This window comes from Salvia splendens, chromosome 2 (assembly GCF_004379255.2).
Source record: "Salvia splendens isolate huo1 chromosome 2, SspV2, whole genome shotgun sequence".
Lineage (NCBI taxonomy): Eukaryota > Viridiplantae > Streptophyta > Magnoliopsida > Lamiales > Lamiaceae > Salvia > Salvia splendens.
The window spans coordinates 10,722,681-10,745,969 of NC_056033.1; the positions used below are offsets into that span (position 1 = coordinate 10,722,681).

Consider the following 23,289-nt stretch of genomic DNA (forward strand, 5'->3'; position numbering starts at 1 on the left):
TTTTTTTATTCCTATTCTGATATATTTTTAATTCAGGTTATTGCTATCTAAATCTTTTTAATTCCTATTCTGATATATTTTTAATTCGAGTTTATTTTAAGTATTAATTTATTTTTAATCATTTTTTTAATTCGATGTTGATGCTATAGCAAAGTGATTTACAAGGACACGTCGACGATGCAACACTTCGAGAGCAACGCCATGATGTGTAAATTTAAATATATTAGTATTGGAGAGAAAAAATAATAGTAATGAAATTGAAAAGTTGAATTGTAGCTTAAGACCATCCACAATAGCGCCCAGCGGACCGCCCAGCCGAGCGCCGGCGCTGGGCGGTTCGCTGGGCGGACTATTGCAGTCGCCCAGCGGACGAATGGAGAGAGAAACCGCGCAGCGCTGGGCGGTTTCGTGGCGCTGGGCGGTGCGCTGGGCGATCCGCTCGGCGCTATTGCAGCGCCCGGATCGCCCAGCGCACCGCCTAGCGCAAAATTAAAATTTTTTTTTCCGAAACACTATATATACGCGTTTTGCTCGTCATTTTCATTCGCACCACTTGTTTTAACGAGTACTCTCTCTATCTTAATTTCTGTACAAGAGCAACAACGCGAAATGAGTAACGCTGGTGGTGGTAGTGGTGGTAGCGGAGGGGATGCTGAGGAGTACGAACGTCGAATGGCCGAAGCGTTGGAAGCCTATACGACCAACGCGATAAACCAATGGATGGAAAGGGCCTTGCAGCCGGCGATACCTCGACCTCCCCCAGTGGTCCACTGCCGCAGTGTGATTGATCGGGATCACGTAGCTGCACATCAGCGCCTATACGAAGACTACTTCGCACAGGAGCCTCGGTTCAACGCCAACCTTTTCAGGCGTCGTTTTAGGATGAGCAGGGACCTGTTTATGCGTATTGTCAACGCTTTGGAGTCTCGATATATGTATTTCTGCTTCAGGCACGATGCGGCTGGCAGACCCGGCCACACACCTATTCAAAAGTGCACTGCGGCAATCCGGCAGTTGGCCTACGGAGGCGCGGCAGACATGTGGGACGAGTATCTCCACATCGGTGAGACGACTGCCCTGCAATGTCTGAAGAATTTCTGTCTGGGAGTGATAGAAGTATTCGGTGATCAGTATCTCCGAACGCCTACCCCCTAAGACTGCCAAGATCTGTTGCGGATGCACGGGAGTCAGCATGGGTTCCCGGGTATGTTAGGCAGCATAGATTATATGCATTGGGAGTGGAAGAACTGTCCCGCAGCCTGGAAGGGGTTCTACACGTCCGGCTACAAGGGAAAGAATCCCACGATGATCCTGGAGGCCGTAGCTGATTACCGGCTTTGGATTTGGCACGCGTATTTTGGGATAGCTGGTTCGAACAACGACCTCAACGTCCTCAACTCGTCGCCACTTTTTAACGAGCAGTGCCAGGGCGTCGGTCCGGCCATCAGTTTTGTCGCCAACGGCAACCAACATAATATGGGCTACTACTTGGCGGATGGGATATACCCTAGGTGGCCCGTCTTTGTGAAGACGATCCGATGTCCAGGAGATGAGAAGAAGGCCTACTTTGAGGCACGGCAGGAGTCGGCGCGCAAGGACGTGGAGCGCGCATTTGGTGTGCTCCAGTCTCGATGGGCGGCAATTAAGGGTCCAACGCGTTTGTGGAATGTCCAATGCATTGCTGATATAATGTACGCTTGTATTATCATGCACAACATGATTGTCGAAGATGAAGGTGGCGAACTGACCAATTGGGTCAACGACGATAATGAAGCCGGTCCAAGCCACGGCGTGGCAGCCCCCAACGTACGGAGTGAGGTACCTCACGATGAAGCCGGCCTCCTACAAGCACATGCCGACATGCGCCAAACGTCGGCTCATATTCGACTCCAAAAGGATTTAATTGAAGAGTTATGGGCGCGGATGATTGACCGCCGTTAGTTTTTTTTAATTATGTAATTTTTTTTAATTAATGTATTTTTTAAATTTTATTAATATTAGTGAATTTTCTTGTTTTTGTGTCGTAAATTTAATTCCGTATATTGTGTGATTGTTAATTATTTCATTTTGTATATATTTGTTAATAGTGATGTGGATAGTATGTGGCTAGGCTATGGCTGGGCTATTGCTGGGCTATTTGCTTGTTTTGATGATGTGGCATGAGGATTTTTAGTACTGATGATGTGGCAGTGGCTAGGCTATGGCTGGGCTATTGCTGGGCTATTCCTATTGTGGATGGCCTAATTGAGTGGGCTAGTGTTGCCCACGGTTCGGAACCGGACGGTTCCGGTTCGGAACCGCCGGTTCCGGTTTGGTCGAAGGCGGAACCGGAACCGGACCGTGAGGCTATTTCACGGTTCCGGTTCCGGTTCGAAAACCGGCGGTTCCGGTTCGGAACCGCTGGTTTTTCCAGCGGTGTAGGCAGTTCCGGTTCGGAACCGGCGGTTTCGCGGTTCGATTATTTTTTTTAAAAATTGAAATCTTGCAATTGTGATACTACGTCTGGATCAATCATGATATTGCTAAACTCCCCGCCACCAAAATAAAATGTGGAAGGACTAGGAGGAGCACGTACCTGGTGAGCGGTGTTATAGCGCATTTCATATTCCGCATAGAGAGCACGAAGTGCACTATCTAACCTTAGTTTGATTTCATCAACATCCGGAATACTTAGTTCGAAGCATTCTCCTCTTGTCAAGCCCATTTCGCGGAGTTGAGAAAAATCCAAATCGTGCAAACAACCATAGTACATGTCTAAAATTTTATAAACACCATGCAACTTCCACTTTGGATCCAAGCATTTTGCAATAAAAAACACATTTGGAATACGGGCAAAATATTTTAATCACTTTTCAACCATATAAAACAAAATTGCCCGCAACTCAATGAATTGAGTATTTTTCACACATGTTTTAAAACCAATTGCCACATACATGCAATGCTCCAAAACGCGCACAGAAGTAGGATAATAAACACCGGATAACTCAACAGTGGCATTTTTAAAAGCGCGGAATAATCGAAACAAATCCATGCTGTGGTCCCAACAAGCGGGTATCAAAATCAAATCAGAAGGAACATGAGGACAACTTCTAAAAAAATCACATAAATACTCAATGTGGTTCAAAGTCGACTCCAACATATCATACGTTGAGTTCCAACGAGTTGAAACATCCAAACGAAAGTTGGTGTACCTGCATTGCTTACTATGACAATATCTCTTCCAAGCTCTTCCAATAGGAGTTTTGTTATGAATCAACTTCACAGCAGTTCTAATAGGATCAACATACTTTTGCCACAAATCGATCGCATCTTGAACACACAAATTCAAAATATGGGCAATACATCGCACATGAAAATATTTGCCATCAATAACAGGAGAACATGCACTGATTAGTTCATCTATGCTAGCAGTGTTAGCGCTAGCATTGTCAAAACCAATGGAAAAAATTTTATTGATCAATTGAAATTCATTCAAAACTTGAATGATCAATTGAGCAATTGCTTGTGCAGTGTGTGGTGCGGGAAATTCCCGAAATGCAATCAAACGTTTGTTTAAAGTCCAACTGTGATCAACGAAATGCACAGTGATGCCCATATACGAATTTTTGCAAAAACAATCAGTCCACACATCAGAGCAAATAGAAACTTTATGCCCTAAGTTAATAATAAACGTACCTAATTGCGCCTTCTTTTCCATGCATTGTCGAACAACGGCTCGAGTCATTGAAGTTCGACTCAATTTTCTTGCAGCGGCATTATAAACTTGCCGCATACTCGACTCAAAAGCATCGTTATAAAAAGCATTGAATGGAAAATGTTTCATAACGACAAATCTAGACATCACATTAAGAGCATTTTTGTGATCATATTTCAAAAGAGTATTGCTACACATACCTGATGTTTGGGATGAACCCGTCCCACTACCGGTCCCGACTCCATGTTAAAAGTTGAGTTGAGTTTGGGTTGGAGCGATACCAAACTCGACCGGATGCGCTTTCTCCATGTGACGAGTAAATGTATCGTATCCTCCACCCCTTCGGAATGTGTATACGTTTTCGCAATAGTTGCAATACACATTATAAGTGTCAGGATCGTTACCATCTTGTACCTTCTTGAAATGTTTCACCATGATGTTTGAGGTTAAAGCCCTTTCAGCTGGTCTAGGAGGTTGAGGAGGGTGTCCACGACCACGACTACGGCCACGGCGACTCCTTGGTGGTGGTGGGGGTGGCATTTCTTGAACCTCTTCTACCTCCTCCCCCTCCTCCTCGTCGTCATCATCATCATCGTCGTCTTCATCAACATTCACAGGGGTTGAAATTTGTTGAGAATAGGCACCGCGACCGGGAGCACCACTACCGGTACCAACATAAGCATCGCCTTGGGATTGAGAGCGAGAGAGAGCAATAGCATGTGCCACATCTTGCTCTTCTCGAGACTACAAAATAATATTTGTATTGTAAATTTCAAATAAAATTATGAACAATAATGTAATGTAATTCAAAATTAATTAAATTAGTAGATAATAAATATTAACCTGTCACGCATCCATGTTCATTTGAGAAATTTCATCAATAACGGATCGCCGAGATGGCCTCTTGGACTTTCCCTTTCCCTTATCAACACGACCTTCTCGGGATGAAGACATATTGCTATGTAGAAATGTAGAAATATGGAATAATATATATATTTTTTTGTTTTAGCAATTGAGAAAGAAAGACAACTTATAGAATTACGGGAACAAGTATAAGTGTATAACAATGCGTAATAATAAGAGTAACACTTGAGTAATTAAATGGAAGCACAATAGCACAAATGAGAAATTGGAGACAAAGAGATAGAATTGGGAGATTGAAGAGAGAAACTCTTATTAACCGAGTGTGGTGAATGTAAATGAGGATAGAGGGGGGTATTTATAGATAAAAATGGGGGGGAAATGGAAGAATTCGAATTTGAAATCTGAAATTAAAAAAAAAATTGAATTTTCGGAAAACCGGCGGTTTTGACAGAAAACCGCCGGTTTCCGGGACAAAACCGCCGGTTCGATCGAGAAACCGTCTGCAAAAGCTGCTCCATGTCTCCTCGTTTCTCGCGCCGCCACCGGAAGCCACTGAACCGGCGGTTAACTGCCAGTTTTCACGGTTAACCGCCCAAAAACCGCCGGAACCGGCCGGTTTTGCAGCTGAAAAGCTGCCGCCGTCGGCCCCATCCCTAATGCCTTGATAAACGCGCCTGAACCAGCGGTTCCGAACCGTCCCGAACCGCCGGTTCGGCAACGATTCCGGTTCGAAATATCTTGAACCTGAACCGGACCGCGACCCGGTTCCGGTTCGCCGGTTAACCGCCGGAACCGGAACCGGTGGGCATCTCTAGGTGTGGCATGACAATTAAAAATTACTGTACTAAATCTAGCCCAAGGAATGGATTAAAGGCAAAGTAGCAGTGGGCTTAACCTTAACGACTTGATCAAAGAAGCTTCATGCATGCGTCGGCGCCCCTTTATCAAATTTTAAAAATAACATTTTCAATTTAGTTTAAATTTCGAAAGAAATTGCAATTTGAAGTAGTTGCTGAAATCCTGGCCAAAACATCAAAACGTTTTTCAGTATATATTCTTGGAATCGAAATTGTGATTATTTATTTCCAGAATTTATTTGACAGCCAATGCACTAATAATTTCCCATTTAAAAGAGAAACAATACAAATTGGCAAAATATAAGATTAAGACAACCTCAAGTCTCCCACTGACATGGAAAAATGCTGTTGGCACATCCACATCCACATCCACATCCACATCCACATCCACATCCCCATGTATTGAATATACATTAGAAAGAAAAGGAAATTGATGAACTTTAGTTGGTCAGTACGAATTCGTTATCATCAAACAATAAACCAACCAAATGCTACGTTGGGACAGCCTCCGGTGCAAGCGGCGCAGCTCCATCGTCCTCAGATGTACTTTCAATAACCTCCGCGCTCTGCTCCTTCTCATCCTCTGCAAATCCATCCTTGTATCTATCGTAATTTGTCCTCTCCGCCGGTTTGAAAGGTCTCTCACCCAGCACACGCACCATGTCCTCCTGGTGAAGAGTTTCCTTTTCCAGTAACAACTCCGCAATCTTACCCACTTGTTCCTTGCGCTCCTCAATTAATTCAACTGTCCGTTTATACGCAGTTGTTACCCATTCGCGGACTTCAGTGTCTATCAGATTGGCTGTTTTGCTGCTATAAGGCTTGCTCATCTCGAATCCATCATCCCTCTGGGGGAAAGAGAGAAGTCCGACTTTATCGCTAAAACCATAGACTGCTACTTGGGCATACGTCATCTTGGTGACCTTCTCCAAATCATTCTGAGCTCCAGTTGATATTTTCCCCAGCATCACCTAGAGTTGGACAAGAAATTTTGCACCTTTATGTAAACTCACAGTGACGGGAGTAATGAGTTTTCATATTTAGAGATACCGAGCTTATATGCTTGCTCAATAAAATAGAATGGTTGAATCTAAAACCTAACTAGAAGCTGTTCTTTATTGGTCATAACTTATTGAGTAATAGAGTTTCCTGCAAACAAATCAGATATAGATATGACGTAAAGTTGAAAACAAGGAAATCATATTGCGGCCAAGGGGGCTCTTTTGTTTCCAAATGTCTGAAAAGCATCTCCCAGATTATACAATGAAAACAATAGAATTCCATACTTGAAAAGTGGGGTACCTGTTCAGCTGCCCGTCCACCAAGAGTCATGCAAGTCATATCAAGAAGCTGCTCTTTCGTCATTAGAAGATTCTCATTAGGAACATATTGAGCAAAGCCAAGTGCAGCAGTACCACGAGGAACGATAGTGACCTTCAACAAGGGTTCCGCATGTTCTAAAAACCAGCCAGCCACAGCATGACCTGATTCATGATAGGCTACAGTCCTGCGTTCAATCTTACTTACAACCTGTTCAAGCACAAAAAAGCCAAAATTACCCAATATTTTTATCATGATAGAACTTTGCAAAATATTCAAGACAAAACCAGCTGTCTTCAACTTACCCTATTTTTCTTCTCAAGACCACCGATAATTCTGTCTATAGCTGAATCAAAATGTTCCATTTTCACCTTTGCTTGCTCAGATCTAGCAGCAATTAGAGCAGCTTCATTGCATACATTTGCAATATCTGCACCTGCAAATCCAGGAGTGAGGGCTGCTAGTCTCTGAGAGAAGTAAGAAGGTTCATTGTCAAGTTTAATCTTCTTCAGATAGATCTGGAATATTTGCTCCCGACCCTTGATATCTGGTTTGTCTATGCTAATTTGCCGATCAAATCGGCCAGGTCTCAACAATGCGTTGTCTAAGATATCTGGTCTATTGGTGCCTGCAAGAACAACCACACCAGCAGTTGTTCCAAATCCATCCATTTCCACAAGCAACTGGTTGAGAGTGCTTTCACGCTCATCATGGGAACCAGACATCCCTCCACGTCCCCTGGCTCGACCAATTGCATCAATCTCATCTATGAATATGATACTAGGTGCGCATTGCCTTGCCTCTTGGAACAAGCTTCTTACCCTTGAGGGCCCAACTCCCACAAACATCTCCATGAAATCAGAGCCAGATATGGACAGAAAAGGCACACCAGATTCACCAGCTGTAGCTTTTGCTAGGAGTGTTTTACCAGTCCCAGGAGGTCCAACCAATAGAGCTCCTTTAGGGATTTTGGCTCCCAGTTCCTCATACTTTTTTGGGTTCTTCAGGAAATGTACAAACTCCATAATCTCTTGTTTTGCTTCATCACAGCCAGCAACATCTTTGAAGTAAATCTAGAATGCAGAAAAGCGAAAGTTAGAACAATAATGTTTAGCAGCAGACTGGCTCCTTATAATGAACATGAGATAGCCTATAAAAAGAAAACCTTATTTTTTGCGTTCTTATCCATCTTTGTAAAGTGAGCTTTCCCAATGTTAAAGATTCCCCGGCCACCCTTTCCGCCGCCACCACCTACTCCGAATCCAGCTTGCATTTTCCGGCTTATAAAGAAAAGTGATCCCAATAACAAAAGAGTGGGAGCAAACCTCATCAACTCTTGGAGCCAGGCCCCTTCAGAAACATATGTAACGGGTACATAATCATGTGGGTCGATGCCCAATGCTTCTTGGGCTTCCTCCAATTTTTCTTCAAATGTTTCAACACTTCCAATGTTGAAGTAGTATTTATATTGACTAGTTTTTGCTTTTGGCTGTGTGTCACTAACCGGAGTATCAAAGTCAGATCCTTCAGTTGAATCAGTGCTGCCACTAAGATTCTGCGGCGAGCTTCTTACATAAACTTTGGCAACAGATTTATTCGAAATAACAATATGGTCGACTAAACCTGGTTCCAGAAGCTTATTTTTGAACTCTTGGAAACTAATCTGCAAGTTGATAATGCAATGAATGATAAGTTAATACACTACGATAATAATGAAATCCCACAGAAACCGAATAAAAAAAAAGAAATCACACCATACAACATCAAAAGTACGCCACCTATTCTGGTAAGAGAAACTGCAAACCTTTTATACCACTGGTACAGGGAACATAATTACTAAACAAATAAAGATCGAAAAATATATTTAGATAATCAACCTAAAGGAAAATAACAGATCGATATTATATGACCTTCAGCTGCTTAGTTTTCGTAGATAACGTAATTAAGACTTTAACGCATGTTTTTCTATGTTAAAAAAAAATCAACGAGCATCACATAAAATAACAAAGATGCAATTTTGTAACAAATTTTCTTATTTAAAGCAATTTTTGTTTCACCTAGGATTGATAGCACGACCTCAAGAAATCCATAATTAAATATTAGTGCTAGGAACTTTCATATTTGCAACCAAAAGTGGAAAATACGGTTCATATTTGCACTTAGTGGAGGGGAGAGAAAAAAAGATAAGATAATATCTACAAAGAAATACAAGAGTAGCACCATTCTATTACTCCATTATCTACCTGATTGATTATCAATTTTCAGAATGTTCAAAAATTATCATATGAATTTGATAGGTCAGAGACTCAAAAGTACACCAATTCTCTTGCTCCTGAACAATCGAGATCTAAAACAAAGCATAGAAAGCAGACTCATAAGCCTAGCACTTAAAATACAATTTTTTCCAGTTAAATGAGAATGAAGAAATCAGAGAATGAATAAAGACGGATGCTAACCAAAATGCATACAATTGAAATTGTAAACAGCATTCGTAAAGAAACACAAGTGCATGATCACAAAAATTTGGAGGTACAAATATCAGTTTTAATTGAGACATTGTATTCTCAATACCATAAAAACAAATAAATTGCCCTAACCGTAAACTAAATTGCAAACCTGTTTCTCTCCATTCGGCTTTGACGCTGAAGAGAACAACCCAATAACCAGTAAAGTAGCGATCATACTCTGGAGACCCATAGTAAATGTCATACTGGTGCCACCATCCTCAGATTTCTTCCCTTCCTCTAAAGACATAATAAGTTTAATCAGAAAACTCAACTGAGAAAATTCCGTGCAAATATTAGGAAAATATTTGGACTGTCAAAATTGTGCAACCAAAAACTTCCATCCCAACATCTGAAATAATTTTCATTCAATAAACAGCCTTATGGCCTGTAAGATCAACAATAAAGATCAAATGAACTCAACTATCAACATAGTGATGCACTTGTGATAAAGCTGTACAGAGACAAATGAAACTATGGAAACATGTATCTCTAGTTAGTACTACAGTTTCTAGTAGGTACAAATCGTCGGATTTTAGGAATATGTGATTGATAACGAAAGTCACTAAATTTTTTCCACAAATAATCTATTCATCATACAAAATACAAGCGACCACAAACCTTTTGATTCCGACTTCTGCTCACTCTTTTTCGGAATCTCCTTGTCTTTGGGATAAAAATTCTCGTAATCTGCAAAACAGGAACAACATTATAAGGTATCAATGTAACCAGATACAGAGAACGGGATCATAAGCTGTCAATTTGGAAGAAACTCTGTTTCTCACTCTTCTTCTTTGGCGCTTTACTAGAGAAAAATCTATTAATTCCGGGATTTCCAGCTAGGTATTTAAAATCTGATAAAGAAGCCCTAAAAGTTGATCCTCTATTAGCTCCAGCCGCAGCTAAATAGCCTCTCAGGCACTCTAACTTCCCCTCAAAATGATTGAGATAGCCATCCAAACTATCTGAACCCGGAGCTCCCAAACTCTCTTTATTACAAATGAGGGACCTCCCCTTTCTAGCTCCATTAATCAGATTCTGCACACACAAAACGCCCAAATTCTACTAAATATTCTGGGCGAACAAAAAGTCGTAACAAAATATACAGAAACGATAATAACATGGAGTCGAAAACAAATTTACAAATTGAGAATCGCATACTCTGTAACGAGAGGAGCGAGATAGCGAAGCTCCGATTCTCGAATGGATCATTATGCAATTCAACGATTCGCGTCAATTTTCTTCTACCCTAAATTCTTCGAAAAAAATCAGTGAGGAAATTTTGAGCTTGAGATTGGATATATTATGCGTAGGGTTTTATCAATTTTGATGATATTCTGATTGCACGAAATTAGAAATGGAACGGTTTAGTACTATTAATTTTGGGGCTATCTTGACAGATGCGGAAAGTTGCGGGTTGATGATATGAATACAAATCGGTTAGATTTTTACGGGACAAATTTAATACTTTGTTTATTGAAATAATAATCAGTAGTTTTAACTAATAGTAGATGTAAGTTGTAACTGGGTCTTGTCATCTCAGATTAGAGGTAATATAAGAAATTAAAATTTGATCATGTATTTAAAACAATAAATTAATTAAAGTGTTTTGTGGGATTGAGAAGATACACGATTCATTTTTATGATCATGAATGACATGAAGCAAGTAGGCACACTTCAATTAAAGCATGTGAATACACTAACAAAGTTAGTCTTACTTTGTATAGTACAAAAACTTACATGCAGGCGTATATCGTGTGCTCCAAGACACTTATAATAGGTGTTTTACATACATTGAAATATTCTAATAGTTGTGTGCATTATCTATTTTGACACTTTCAAATGTATATTACATGCAGTTGTGACACATTTATATGTCTTAATAGATGTTTTATTCGTTGTGATATTTCAAAGTGTCACATTAAGTTTCATATGAGAGACTCAGTCTGTTAATACAGTACTAATATATTTTCAATTTTGTTGATTTTTATGTCTGTGATCACATATGTGTTTAGAATCAGAGTTTAATCAAGATTGTGTGACACTATTACATATAAGACTCCCATATGCAATTTTTATTAAACAAATAATGCCTTTTTTTTAACAAAAATAGAAATCGTCATAAATCTTACATTTACTAATATCTCAACTTTATCCCAATATTTAGGGTGCATGACAAAAATTAGTATGGACTTGGAAGATAAAATTATGGTTCAAGACATATCTCCAGGTGGATATAAACTTAGGAAAATTAATTTTTTCACTATTTTCGATCTTCTATGTCATTTTTTGCTATCTTTTACATTTATGTCACTCGAATGCATTTCAATCTTTTTTTTTGTTTAACCACAGGTGTACCGAATCCGCTTTTTGGTGGAATTCGACTAATCCTACTCGACAGGACTTGCGGATTAAGACCGAAAGTCTCCCAGCGGGTGGCGAGCATTTCAATCTTTTTTATTGAACCACATGTGCTTAAGTAGATAATATGATTCTAAGTACACAAACATTACTATAACATCTCATAAGGTACTAAATAAACATCTCCAATAATATAGGAGTACTAGTAGTATATAATAACATTCCATGTTAAAACATTACTACTTAAAAATCAATTATAAAAATTTAGACAATATACACCCCATATAAATAAAAGAAAAGGTTAGTGTAATTGTGATCTAATGTGTCTTATGTGTAATTGTGTAGTACTATAAACCATTTATATACACCCCATTTTTATTTTTGCTGTATCATTTATATTTAATTAAAGAGAGAAAAAATAGTTTGATGCTAACATGTTTAATATAAATCTTAACTCGATAAATTCAATTATTTAATTTAGTATAAAAATGGTTTGATGCTAACATTTTGTGATGCAACATGGGTGCTCAACATCGAGTGCAACATCATTCTGGGGGTCATGGATTGATTGCAGTCTTGAAAGCAAGAACAAAAATGACATAAAGGCGACACAATGGTGGAAAGAATGGTCGAACCGAGGAGGAGATCTGACCAAGCACAGATGGAGCCACCCGACCGGATGCCATTAGGTAACCTCACCTACTTGCTTAGTAAGGTTCAAACTGGATAGCTTGAAGGACCCAATCGGATCACTACTGCACAGTCTACACCCAAGCCTACCAAGCCTAGTAGAGCTTTTAGAATCGGCAATTTGAAGGACCCATACGGGAGATTCGAGCCCTAATTCCACAAGGTTATGTATCACAGCTAATAAGTTCGTTTATAATATTTTAGCATTTTTTTTCTTGTTATTTGGACCCTAATTATAACTAGCCTTTTTGGCTCATTTATAATCAACTTTTGTCGATTTAACAAACCATGATTATGCTTTCCATCCTTTCAAGAAAAATATATCTATCAATTATATTTTGATGGTTGCTTGATTAATCTTCAATTGCTTAAATAAAGGTAAGTTTTCTAGTTGGGTTGTGCTAGATTATGGAGCCAATGTGAGTATGTTTTATTGGGTGAAAATTGAGTTGGATTTTCTTAATCATTTTATAAATTCCGTAAATCTACTAACAAAATCAAAATAAAAAACGACCGCTTCCAACACCACCACTATCAGTACCATATAATCGAGAAAGCGAGAGGAAGAAAATTGGAAAAGACATTAGTGTAAATGGTGGTTGAAAAGAATTGAGCGGTCTTGGACATATACATAAGCATTCACATTGGAGGAAAGAAGGAGGAGCCGCGACGCACTCGAAGGCGTGTCGTGTCGGGCGTCCCCTGCGTTGTGGGGGGCTCGGGATGGGGGGAATAGGCGTGGCGTGTCTTGGGAGGGGCGTCACGACTTGTGGGATTTGTAATATTTTTTGAAATTTCAAATTCTTTTGGTTCTAAATATATGACCAAAATACGAATTTAATCCAAAACATTCGCTTTTTAAAAAACATGTCCATAACAAATGAAATCCTTGTCGGAGTGGTCCTTTTTTACGGTTCTGTCAAAAAACTAACGGTTATGCCATTGTGCAATTATCGTTGATCGTTAGTTTTTTGACGGAACCGTAAAAAAGGACTATTTCGTCGACATTTTCATTTATTATGGACCTATTTTTCAGAAAGTGAAAGTTTTGGACCAAATTCATATCTTGGTCATATGTTTAGGACCAAAATGGACCTTTACTCTTCTATAAATACACTATTAAGCATATTTGTCACTTACGAAATTTATCTCTCTAAAAAAAATATAAATCTGGCGCCGAATGAAAATATTCTTCTTGAAAACAATATGAAATTGTAGATGCACTGCCTGCAATCTTTGAAACAATTGGGAATGAGATTTGGTCATGCTCCAATGTTTTCGAGTATTAACGTACTTTTTTTAGTATTTTTAATTTTAAGTATTTGTTACTATTTTTAATGTTTTTAATTAAGTACTTTCGTGTTATATATTGTTTTATATTTCAATTATAAAGCAAAATAATGAATAGTGCAAATTAATATGAGAGGCATGAGGTGGGGCATGAGAAGAAAACGTTCATTATAGGAATTAGGGCCTCATGCAGAAAAAGGGGAAATAATGACATGATACGATGATAGGGAGTTATTGCAGCAAAAAGACAATTCTGTCGCCTTCGTGGCCACCACACTCCGATCCGACATCATTTGAGGGGGTTAAATTAGGGTACACAATAGCCTGTTAAGGGAGAGGTCTAACCCACTGTCTGCCAGAAGCCCATTTCCCAAAACTTCACACTTGTATGTAACGAGTGGCCTCCAATATGAATGCCCTCATTGTTAAACCGTGAACCTGCATTAAAATAATAGCATGTGATCTTATTCATCGCCCCTTGAAGTGGTAAAAAAGAAGATTTGTACTTGGACAAAGCAATGAACAAATTCAAATAATAGCATTTTCTTCAATTAATAAGTATTGATATACCGTGTACGTATTCAAAATAATAATGATATATTTTCGAGGACTATATATCACCAAGTTTCTTAAGTGTGACCACACAAAAAAATGGAAAGCTAACATGACTTAGTGAATATTTATTTGGTTGATCTACTGTATCATTATACTATAATTTATATGTACCGAAAATACTAATATGATTTTGATACAGATAAATAATAAATTCTACTTATTTCAGTATTTAGTAATTTTATCAGCTTTATTTCAACCTTTAAATTTGTTACTCTTATCTTAATTTTTTAATAATTGTATCAATCATAGATAGCATAATCTTTCAAACCTATCAATTTTATTTTCATCTTTTCAAACTTGTATTAATCTTGTATATTTTATTTAACTAATCCTATATCGCATCTTGACAAAACTCAACCGTTGGATAGAAATTTTGTTAGTTAAAATATATACAAATTTGAATATAAGGATAATAGTTGAAAAGATTAGGATAAAATTGACACAATTGCTACCAATGAATAGAGGTAACTTTAAAATTTTATATAAAATTATTAAAATTACTAAAACTCGAGATTACTCGATCATTTTATCCCTTTGATACCTAACTTGGAGCCTTAATTTTGCCATAATTATTAATGATTCATAAATTTCTCTTGTCAAGGGGTGTGGGGATCATATATATTTTTATAAACCATCTCTAGCGGTCCTTCTTGACGTAACATCACAATTCACAATCCACAAGATTGAATAAAATCACGTATGAAAAGTATAGTGGAACTAAGCATGTATGAACCTTTTAATAATTACAAAAATTACACATAATATGCGAAAATTAAAAGGAAACACGTAATGTATACTCCTAATAATTTAACAGAAAACATATGATACATAAAAAAATTATTAATTTCAGCACACTGGTTTCATTTGAGTGCGCGTACTAGTATGTGAGTATGTCGGTTAACTTGAGATATTTAATTTTTTGTCAATGATAATTATAGAATATTATTTCATTATTATGATTGGAAATTAATTATATGCCTAAAGCTTATTTTATGTTTTTATATAAAAGGCTCTAACACATCCACACCACGCTCATCAATATTTGTAGTTTTAGTAGTAAATGTAAAAACTATAAATTCTATCTACTAGAACCTAAAAGGAGAACTTAGTCGCGCAAAATAAATTGCCCATTGAATTCCTATTATTTCCATTCTACCTACCTATTTGTGACCATCAAAATACTACCTCGGGACAGCCTCAGGCGCAGCTCCACCGTCGCCTCCTCCTGTACCCAGCTCCTTCTCCCCGTCGTCTCCTTCCGTACAATGCTCCTTCTTCCCATCTTCGGCTAGGACCCCATCCTCGTTCCTGTCATGGTTTGACCTCTCAGCTGGTTGGAAGGGCCTCTCACCGAGCACACACACCATGTCTTCCTGGTGTAGAGTCTCCTTCTCAAGCAATAGCTCGGCAACCTTGGCAACCTGTTCCTTGTGTTCCTCGATCAATTCAAGAGTTCGGTTGTATGCCTTTGCAACCATTTCCCGGACTTCAGTGTCTATGAGATTAGCTGTTTTGTTGCTATATGGTTTGGTCATCCCAAATCCATCATCTCTATTAGGGAAAGAGAGAAGACCTACTTTCTTGCTGAAACCATACACTGCTACTTGATCATACGTCATCTTCGTCACTCTCTCCAAATCACTCTGTGCTCCCGTCGATATTTTCCCCAGCAGCACCTACCGCCAGACGAGCAAAATTTGCACCTTAGATAAACTCACAGTAACATAGAATAACAAATCTCCCGAGCATACGAGTGACTACCTGTTCTGCCGCACGTCCACCAAGAGCCATGCAAGTTAGATCAAAAAGCGACTCTTCCGTCCTCAGAAGATTCTCGTTAGGTATATATTGTGCAAAGCCAAGTGTAGCAACGCCACGAGGAACAATAGTTACTTTCAACAGAGGTTCTGCATGTTCTAGAAACCAGCCAACCACAGCATGACCCGATTCATGGTAGGCTACAGTCCGCCGTTCAATTTTACTTACGACCTGTTCAAGGAACAGAAAAGGCAAATAAGTCATGATCGTCCTATTTTCTATTATCATGGAATAGGATGAATCGATATCAGCAATTTCCAACTTACCATGTTTTTCTTCTCAAGACCACCAACTATTCTGTCTATGGCTGAATCAAAGTGTTCCATTTTCACCTTTGGTTCATCAGATCTAGCAGCAATTAGAGCAGCTTCATTGCAAACATTTGCAATATCTGCACCTGCGAATCCAGGAGTGAGGGTTGCTAGTCTCTTAGAGAAGAAAGCGGGATCATTATCAAGTTTAATCTTCTTCAGATAGATCTGGAATATTTTCTCCCTGCCCTTGACATCAGGTTTGTCTATGCCAATTTGGCGATCAAACCGACCAGGCCTCAACAAGGCTTTGTCTAAGATATCTGGTCTATTAGTGCCAGCAAGAACAACGACACCAGATGTTGTTGAAAATCCATCCATTTCCACAAGTAACTGGTTAAGAGTGTTTTCACGCTCACTATGGGAACCAGAAGACCTCCCACGTCCCCTTGCCCTACCAATTGCATCAATTTCATCTATGAAAATGATACTAGGTGCGCACCGTCTTGCCTCCTGGAACAAACTTCTGACTCTCGAGGGCCCAACTCCCACAAACATCTCCATGAAATCAGAACCAGATATAGACAGAAAAGGCACACCAGATTCACCAGCTGTTGCTTTTGCTAGGAGTGTTTTACCTGTCCCGGGAGGTCCAACCAATAGAGCTCCTTTAGGGATTTTAGCCCCCAGTTCCTCGTACTTCTTTGGGCTCTTTAGGAAGTGAACAAACTCCATAATCTCTTGCTTTGCTTCATCGCAACCCGCAACATCCTTGAAGAATATCTGGAATTTAGAAAAGAGAAAGTCAAAAGACTCAGAACCTTAGTGTTTACTGGCTTTTTGAAATGAAAATGGGATAGCAAATGAAAAGCAAGCAGACCATTCTTATCAACAAAACTTAAGGTCAAACCTTATTTTTTGCATTCTTATCCATCTTTGTAAAGTGAGCTTTTCCAATGTTAAATATTCCCCGACCACCCTTTCCGCCACCACCTACTCCGAATCCACCTTGCATTTTTCTTCTCAAAGAAAGCATTACCAAAACCAAAAATGTGATGGTCGGGGACATTAACAAGTCTAGAAAGTGGTCCTCTTCAGAAACATAAGTAACGGGTACATAATCATGTGGATCTATGCCCAACGCTTCTTGGGCTTCTTCCAATTTTTCTTCAAATGTTTCAACACTTCCAATGTTGAAGCGGTACTTATAGTTACTTGGTTTTGCTATTGGAGGTGAGGTCCTAAACGGACTATTACCCTCAGATCCGTCAGTTGAATCATGAACGGTATGATTCTGCGTTGAGCTTCTCACACAAACTTTGGCGACAGATTTGTTTGAAATAACAATATGATCGACCAAACCTGGTTCAAGAAGCTTATTTCTGAACTCTTGAAAACTAATCTGCAAGTTGATAATCCAATGAATGATAAGTTAATCCATTAAGATACTGGCAAAATCCCACATCATTGAACCAAAAAGACAAAAAATTAAGAAAAGAAAATAACTTTCATGATACAACCCCTAAAAGTAGGCCACCTAACTTTGCAGGACAGACTGCAAATCAAAAGTGCTAGACTGGTTGAGGAACATAATTAGGAAACAAATATCGTTGAAGAAATATGCTTTGTCAACTCACCTAAAAGCAGAGTAATTGGAGATACTTCAATATCAAAAAGAGAAATACATGACAAATGAATTATGATTTCAACTGCTTAGTATCGCAGATATGGTAATAAGACTCTTTGGCATGAGTCCCTGTGTTATACGAATTCTGCGAGCATTGATTAAAATATATAGATGCACATATTGTCACTCAGAACTTTTCCTTCTTAATGCAATTTATGTTAACAACTTATAAACAAATTTATAAAAAATAGTACTCCTACTAGGCAAAGTTTTTGCCTATAGTGAAAACGACTAACAACTTGCACTTGGAGGAGGGGAAGAACCAGGAAAGAATATCTACCAAGATTTTTCAAGAGTCCACCTTAAAAACTACAGCAACCCGCCAAATGAAGGGGATAAAAACGTTGAAAAAATCTCAAAAAATTGTACACAAAAACTAATGAAAATGAATGCCAATAAAAAAAAATAGGAATAGACAGAGAGCAATGAAACATGTCTAACAAACCCTACATTAGGTAGCTTAAAGAGTAATTATTGTTTAGTATAACATGATAACATTAGATAATATGCAGTACATTAGCATTGAGAATAATAGGACTTCATAAGATCAAGAAACTCTTCCTCCAAGAGAATTTTTTTTTTCAAGAAACTGACTGGAAACCTGCAAGGCATTAAGCTAATTAAACAAGTTGTCTGGAAATTGTCAATGAAAAGAGCTAAAGTAAAACCAAAAGTAACACCATTCTATTCTGCCTGAAAGATCAAAAATTTGCATGATGCTCAAGAATTATGATATCAGAAGATTCAGAACTTGATCAACCAGAGACTCAAAACCAAACCAAACCAATCCTATTGCACTTAAGTAATCAAGATCCAATGCGAAACATAGAGAACAAACACATATATCTAGGGAACTTAATTTGATTTTTAGAGAAAGCACAAATGGATGATAGCCAAAAAAAGCATTCAACAGAGATTGTTCTTTTTTTTTACTTACGTATATTGATTGCTATGTACATAGTAAAAAAACATTGGCTCAAATAAAGCATATGGTACAATTATTGTATTTAGATATTGTTGAGGTGTAACTAAAAAAAATTTAAATTTATTTTAATATGATCATAAGTGTAATCATTATTAGCATTGGGTTTATAGAATTTAAAATATCATATCCAGGGGTGGCATACTAATAAGGACGGAAAACCTATCTGAAGAACGCTAAACTTGCATGCACCCATGTGTACCACCAGATTAGTAATTAATTTATTAAGTACCAGTTTCAAAACTGGTCTTGCTATTCTCTATTTCATATGAACAAGTAAAATTGCATTAACAAGCAAATAAGCTGATTGTATACCTCTATCCCTTCACTCGGCTTAGCTAGTATGGTCAATGTCAGCGAAATCACCATTGATATAATGATCATATTTTCCGTACTTAAGTCTGCCGGGTTGAACTTAAGCTTAGTTTTGCCATCATCCCCAGATTTATTCCCTTCCCCTAAGAAGAATAAGTTTAATCAGAGAACTCAATAAAGAAACATGAACAGCAATACTTTATTTGACATAGGACAAATGTCGAACCTATTATGCCAAAAAATTTATTCCATTATTTTGAATTATTGACTACTTAAACGAACCTTTGGACCCTGACTTCTGCTCACTCTTCTTCGGAATCTCCTTCTTGCCTTTGGGATAAAAATTCTCGTAGTCTGTGAAAACATGAAGAAAAGAATGAGCTCGAACTACAGCGTCATTTGAGATGAAACTGTGTCACTTACTCTTCTTCTTGGGCGCTTTACTACAGAAAAATCGATAAATTTTCGGATTTCCAGTGATGTATTTGAAATCTGACAAAGAAGCCCTAAAAATCGGTAGTTTATTAGCTCCAGCAGCAGCTAAATAACCTCTCAGAAACTGTCCATTCAGACTCTCTGTATTCCAAATGAAGGGCTTCTCCTTACTAGCTCCATTAAACACATTCTGCAAACAAAAAAATATCATGCTAAATAATCGGGGGAAATATCATAGCAAAATGTGAAGAAACAAAAAAAAGGAAATGGAAATGGAAATGGAAATGGAAAATCAATTTGCACAGATAGAATTACGTACTCTGCAACGAGAGGAGCGAGCTAGCGAACCTCTGATTCTCGAATAGATCATTCTTCGATTTCCAAGGATTCGCGTCGGTTTGGTTGTCCAATTTCTTTGAAAATTCCAGAGATGAAGACACTGTGTTTGAATTGTGATTTGATATCATGGGCGGGGACTGGGGTTTTTGCGAGTGGTATCTCTGATTCATTTCACACTACAACGTTAGAAAGGTGAAGCATTCTTTTTTTCTGTTTTGGGTTTTGATACGAAAATTGATTCTTTATACGTTGTTCAAATTTTTTATTGTTTTCCGAGATATATTTATGCAAATATTGTACGATCAGCCAAATCGGCTCACGTTCGATTCAGTTAGATCATTTATTTATGCATTTTAGCATGAGCTAGTAGGAGTATTATTTTAGAAAGAAGGCACACCCTAAAAAAGGAAGAAGTTGTAGTCAAGGCACCTGAGTGTACTACTATACTACCAAACCAAAATCCTTCATGCATGACCTCAAGCCACTAATTGGAGTCTTATCTTAATGCATATAATAGTAATAGTAATAGTAATAGTAAACACAAACTGCATGGAACCACTTCAAGTATGCTTAGTGGAGCTGCAAGGCCAAGTTTCTTGCATCATTTATGACTCCCTTTTGCACTTTGTCGACACCCTGGCCATCTTCTTTCGCCCTACAACTGCTGTTTATATGCAATCCAAGATTGCACGTTTGAAGCTTCCCGCCAAGGGCTGAGGGAAGTTATCCAAGAACGCGGGATGATTGTGAAGTGGGCGCCTCAGAAAGGATCTTAAGCCACTGTGGGTGGAACTCGACTCTTGAGAGCATGAGCCAAGGAGTTGCAATGATATGCATGCCTTTCTTTGGGGACCAAAGGATCAATGCAAGGTTCTTGGTCTAAGACTGATAGGAAGAGCATCGAGGAGGCTGTGAGGGTGCTGATGGTGGAGGAGCAAGGGAAGGATATGAGGCTGAGAGCTGCAGAGATAAAGCATATGCTTCACCTCTCTACGGTTAAAGATGGCTCTTCTTGTAGAGCATTGGATGAGTTTATTACATCATTATCAGCCACAAAGTGAAAGTAGTTGATTTTGGTTGGTTTAATAATGGATTAATTTGTGTGATTGCTGCTTGAAATAATCAATGTAGTTGTGATGTGATCGATCTTGATATTTACGATGAAGAATTGGCTGCTTTTGGTTTGAAACGTACGTATGCATCAAAATCAACTACAAATAAATATGTATTGCAACATGATGAATATGTCTTATTCATTATAGAGATTCATTACATATCCAGAAACCTTAATCCAATAACATTGAACATAGCAGAATTTATTTAACAGAATCAAAAATTGAAAACAAGAGCTAAACAGGAATTCGGCCATCTTACAAGGAGGCAACAAAGTTGACCAAGTGATGGAGCGACTCCGAAGACGAGCCCCCTCGTCCCACGGAGCGCTCAATCTCAAGTTTCATCTCCACCGCTCTCTCCCTCATCCCCCTCCCGCAGTCGCTGCCCATAAGAGTCCTGACGGCCCCCTCCACGCTCTTCTCCCCAACACTCTCCAGCTCTACCCCGACCCTCCACACGTGGGTGAGGTACCTCGCGTTCACCATCTGGTCCGCGAAACACGGCCTACAAATCATGGGGACGCCCCCACACAGGCTCTCCAGAGTGGAGTTCCAGCCACAATGACTGAAGAAGCCCCCCACGGCAGGGTGCTCTAGAACCTTCCTCTGGGGGGCCCAGTCCACCACCAGCCCCCTCTCCGGCACCAACTCCTTGAAGTCTGCAGGCAAGGACTCGATCGCATCCGAGGAGCCGTTCAAGAGAGAGGGACGCACCACCCACAGAAACGGGTGGTCGCTCTTGGCCAGCCCGCGCGCCATCTCACGCAACTCCTCTTGGTTGATGGTGGCCATGCTGCCTAAGCTGATATAGATGACGGAATTGGGAGGCCGTTTGTCGAGCCACGAGAGGCAGAATGCGTCCTCCTTCATGAGACTAGTAGGCAGAGGTGGTGCCATTTTGTGGAGTGGGCCTATGGTGAAGAAGGGGACCGGCCATTGTTGCTGGAGCTGCTGCAGCGGCCATTGGTCCAGTGTTTCAATAGTGTTCCAAATCACAGCTGCGGATGATCTTATGTTCATGTAGCTCAGTAGAAATTGCCGTACTTGTTCTGGGAGTTTCTGTGTGGCCTGGACAGGGAGATCTTTGTACCTCAGTGGATGCAGATTCGGAACCGGAAGCTCCACCTCGGACTCTTCATATACAATACGAGACGATGATGGTCAAACCATCCCACGTCGGATAATTAGAAAATGTGCAAGCAAACATAATATCAACTAATGTGGAGTTCAGGAGGATATACCTGGCAAAGGAAGACGTTTGTGTGCAATGAGGTGGAAGAGGACAAGGTGGGAGTGCATGTAGGCGGCGGCAGTAGTCCTGAGAAGGATGGTGGGAAGGTTGAGGCTAGTTGCGACAACGTCGACGAACGTCATGATGTTATCATAAATGACGCAGGCTACATCCTCTGTTTCGAGCATGTTCAGCATGTGTTCCTGAAACGAGGGCAGGCAGTTGGCGTTCATGGCGGCCATGACATTGAGCAGATTGTGGAAGGAGGTGTCGAAGCCGTCGAGGTCGTCCGAGAGAGGCAGGAAATGGAAGTGTGGATAGTGGGAGGTGTAGGGAGAGTTAAAGCGTGTGTGGGCGAGGGTGATTGAGAAGCCACAACGGTGGAGAAGGGCGCCGAGCTGAAGCATGGGAGTGAGGTGGCCTTGGAAAGGGTAAGGGACAAGCACCACGCGTCGTCCCCGCCCTGATGGCTCCATCACTACCAACCTACTATTCTGTTGGTTGTGTTCAACGCCAAGATTTATAGGAACAAACCAAGAAATTTGACAGTTGGAAATGTCATCAGTGCTTTGGAAGTATATTTGGAGATTCATTCGGTTAAGACCGGCAATCTGGTGGCCTCTTTGTTTTTATGTGGTTTTAGGTATCTTCAAGCCGGTAATCTATTCAAAATTATTACTGTATCTCTCAGAATTGATACTTCTCTTTTGAATTTGGTTAATTTATAAACATTTACCATCAACTTTCATTAAGAAATTAATGAGACTAAAGTGTTCCAATTATTTTCTCTATCAACTTGAGTATGGTAGACCCAGACATAACAAAGGGCCTGAAATTGTGTTTCAAGTCTCACTGCCATGCATTCCATCACCTATTCTATTGAAATAAGAAATTCTAGTTTGATAATGTCACAAATTATTT

General features: G+C 39.4%; 3 protein-coding genes across 3 annotated transcripts; all 3 read right to left on the bottom strand.

Moving 5' to 3' along the window:
* Positions 1-5,653: 5,653 nt before the first annotated feature.
* LOC121787849 (ATP-dependent zinc metalloprotease FTSH 10, mitochondrial-like) lies at positions 5,654-10,665 on the bottom strand. The gene is made up of 8 exons (XM_042186692.1): positions 10,401-10,665; positions 10,025-10,277; positions 9,861-9,929; positions 9,352-9,479; positions 7,901-8,398; positions 7,041-7,808; positions 6,718-6,945; positions 5,654-6,386 (listed from the first exon to the last, which is right to left on the bottom strand). The coding sequence occupies exons 1-8, from the start codon at positions 10,449-10,451 to the stop codon at positions 5,907-5,909; spliced, it is 2,475 nt and encodes an 824-aa protein (XP_042042626.1). The 5' UTR covers positions 10,452-10,665; the 3' UTR covers positions 5,654-5,906.
* Positions 10,666-15,170: 4,505 nt separating this feature from the next.
* LOC121787857 (ATP-dependent zinc metalloprotease FTSH 8, mitochondrial-like) lies at positions 15,171-20,260 on the bottom strand. Its single transcript, XM_042186705.1, has 8 exons — positions 20,003-20,260; positions 19,672-19,873; positions 19,531-19,602; positions 19,249-19,391; positions 17,175-17,666; positions 16,280-17,047; positions 15,957-16,184; positions 15,171-15,871 (listed from the first exon to the last, which is right to left on the bottom strand). Exons 1-8 carry the CDS (start codon positions 20,051-20,053, stop codon positions 15,377-15,379), a joined length of 2,451 nt encoding a protein of 816 aa, XP_042042639.1. The 5' UTR covers positions 20,054-20,260; the 3' UTR covers positions 15,171-15,376.
* Positions 20,261-21,392: 1,132 nt separating this feature from the next.
* On the bottom strand, positions 21,393-22,844 carry LOC121780600 (UDP-glucose iridoid glucosyltransferase-like). The gene is made up of 2 exons (XM_042178213.1): positions 22,379-22,844; positions 21,393-22,270 (listed from the first exon to the last, which is right to left on the bottom strand). The coding sequence occupies exons 1-2, from the start codon at positions 22,842-22,844 to the stop codon at positions 21,393-21,395; spliced, it is 1,344 nt and encodes a 447-aa protein (XP_042034147.1).
* Positions 22,845-23,289: the final 445 nt, after the last annotated feature.

What these genes read in the sequence shown, in the direction of transcription:
- LOC121787857 (XM_042186705.1), bottom strand. Translation starts at nt 20,053, where the DNA reads ATGATCTATTCGAGAATCAGAGGTTCGCTAGCTCGCTCCTCTCGTTGC. An exon ending in GCAGAAGTCAGGGTCCAAAG is followed by an intron (nt 19,392 to 19,530) that starts GTTCGTTTAAGT and finishes TATTCTTCTTAG; the next exon opens with GGGAAGGGAATAAATCTGGG. An exon ending in AGCCGAGTGAAGGGATAGAG is followed by an intron (nt 17,667 to 19,248) that starts GTATACAATCAG and finishes ATCAACTTGCAG; the next exon opens with ATTAGTTTTCAAGAGTTCAG.
- LOC121787849 (XM_042186692.1), bottom strand. Translation starts at nt 10,451, where the DNA reads ATGATCCATTCGAGAATCGGAGCTTCGCTATCTCGCTCCTCTCGTTAC. An exon ending in ATAAGAACGCAAAAAATAAG is followed by an intron (nt 7,809 to 7,900) that starts GTTTTCTTTTTA and finishes TCTGCATTCTAG; the next exon opens with ATTTACTTCAAAGATGTTGC. An exon ending in GTGGACGGGCAGCTGAACAG is followed by an intron (nt 6,387 to 6,717) that starts GTACCCCACTTT and finishes GTCCAACTCTAG; the next exon opens with GTGATGCTGGGGAAAATATC.
- LOC121780600 (XM_042178213.1), bottom strand. Translation starts at nt 22,844, where the DNA reads ATGGAGCCATCAGGGCGGGGACGACGCGTGGTGCTTGTCCCTTACCCT. An exon ending in CAAACGTCTTCCTTTGCCAG is followed by an intron (nt 22,271 to 22,378) that starts GTATATCCTCCT and finishes TTGTATATGAAG; the next exon opens with AGTCCGAGGTGGAGCTTCCG.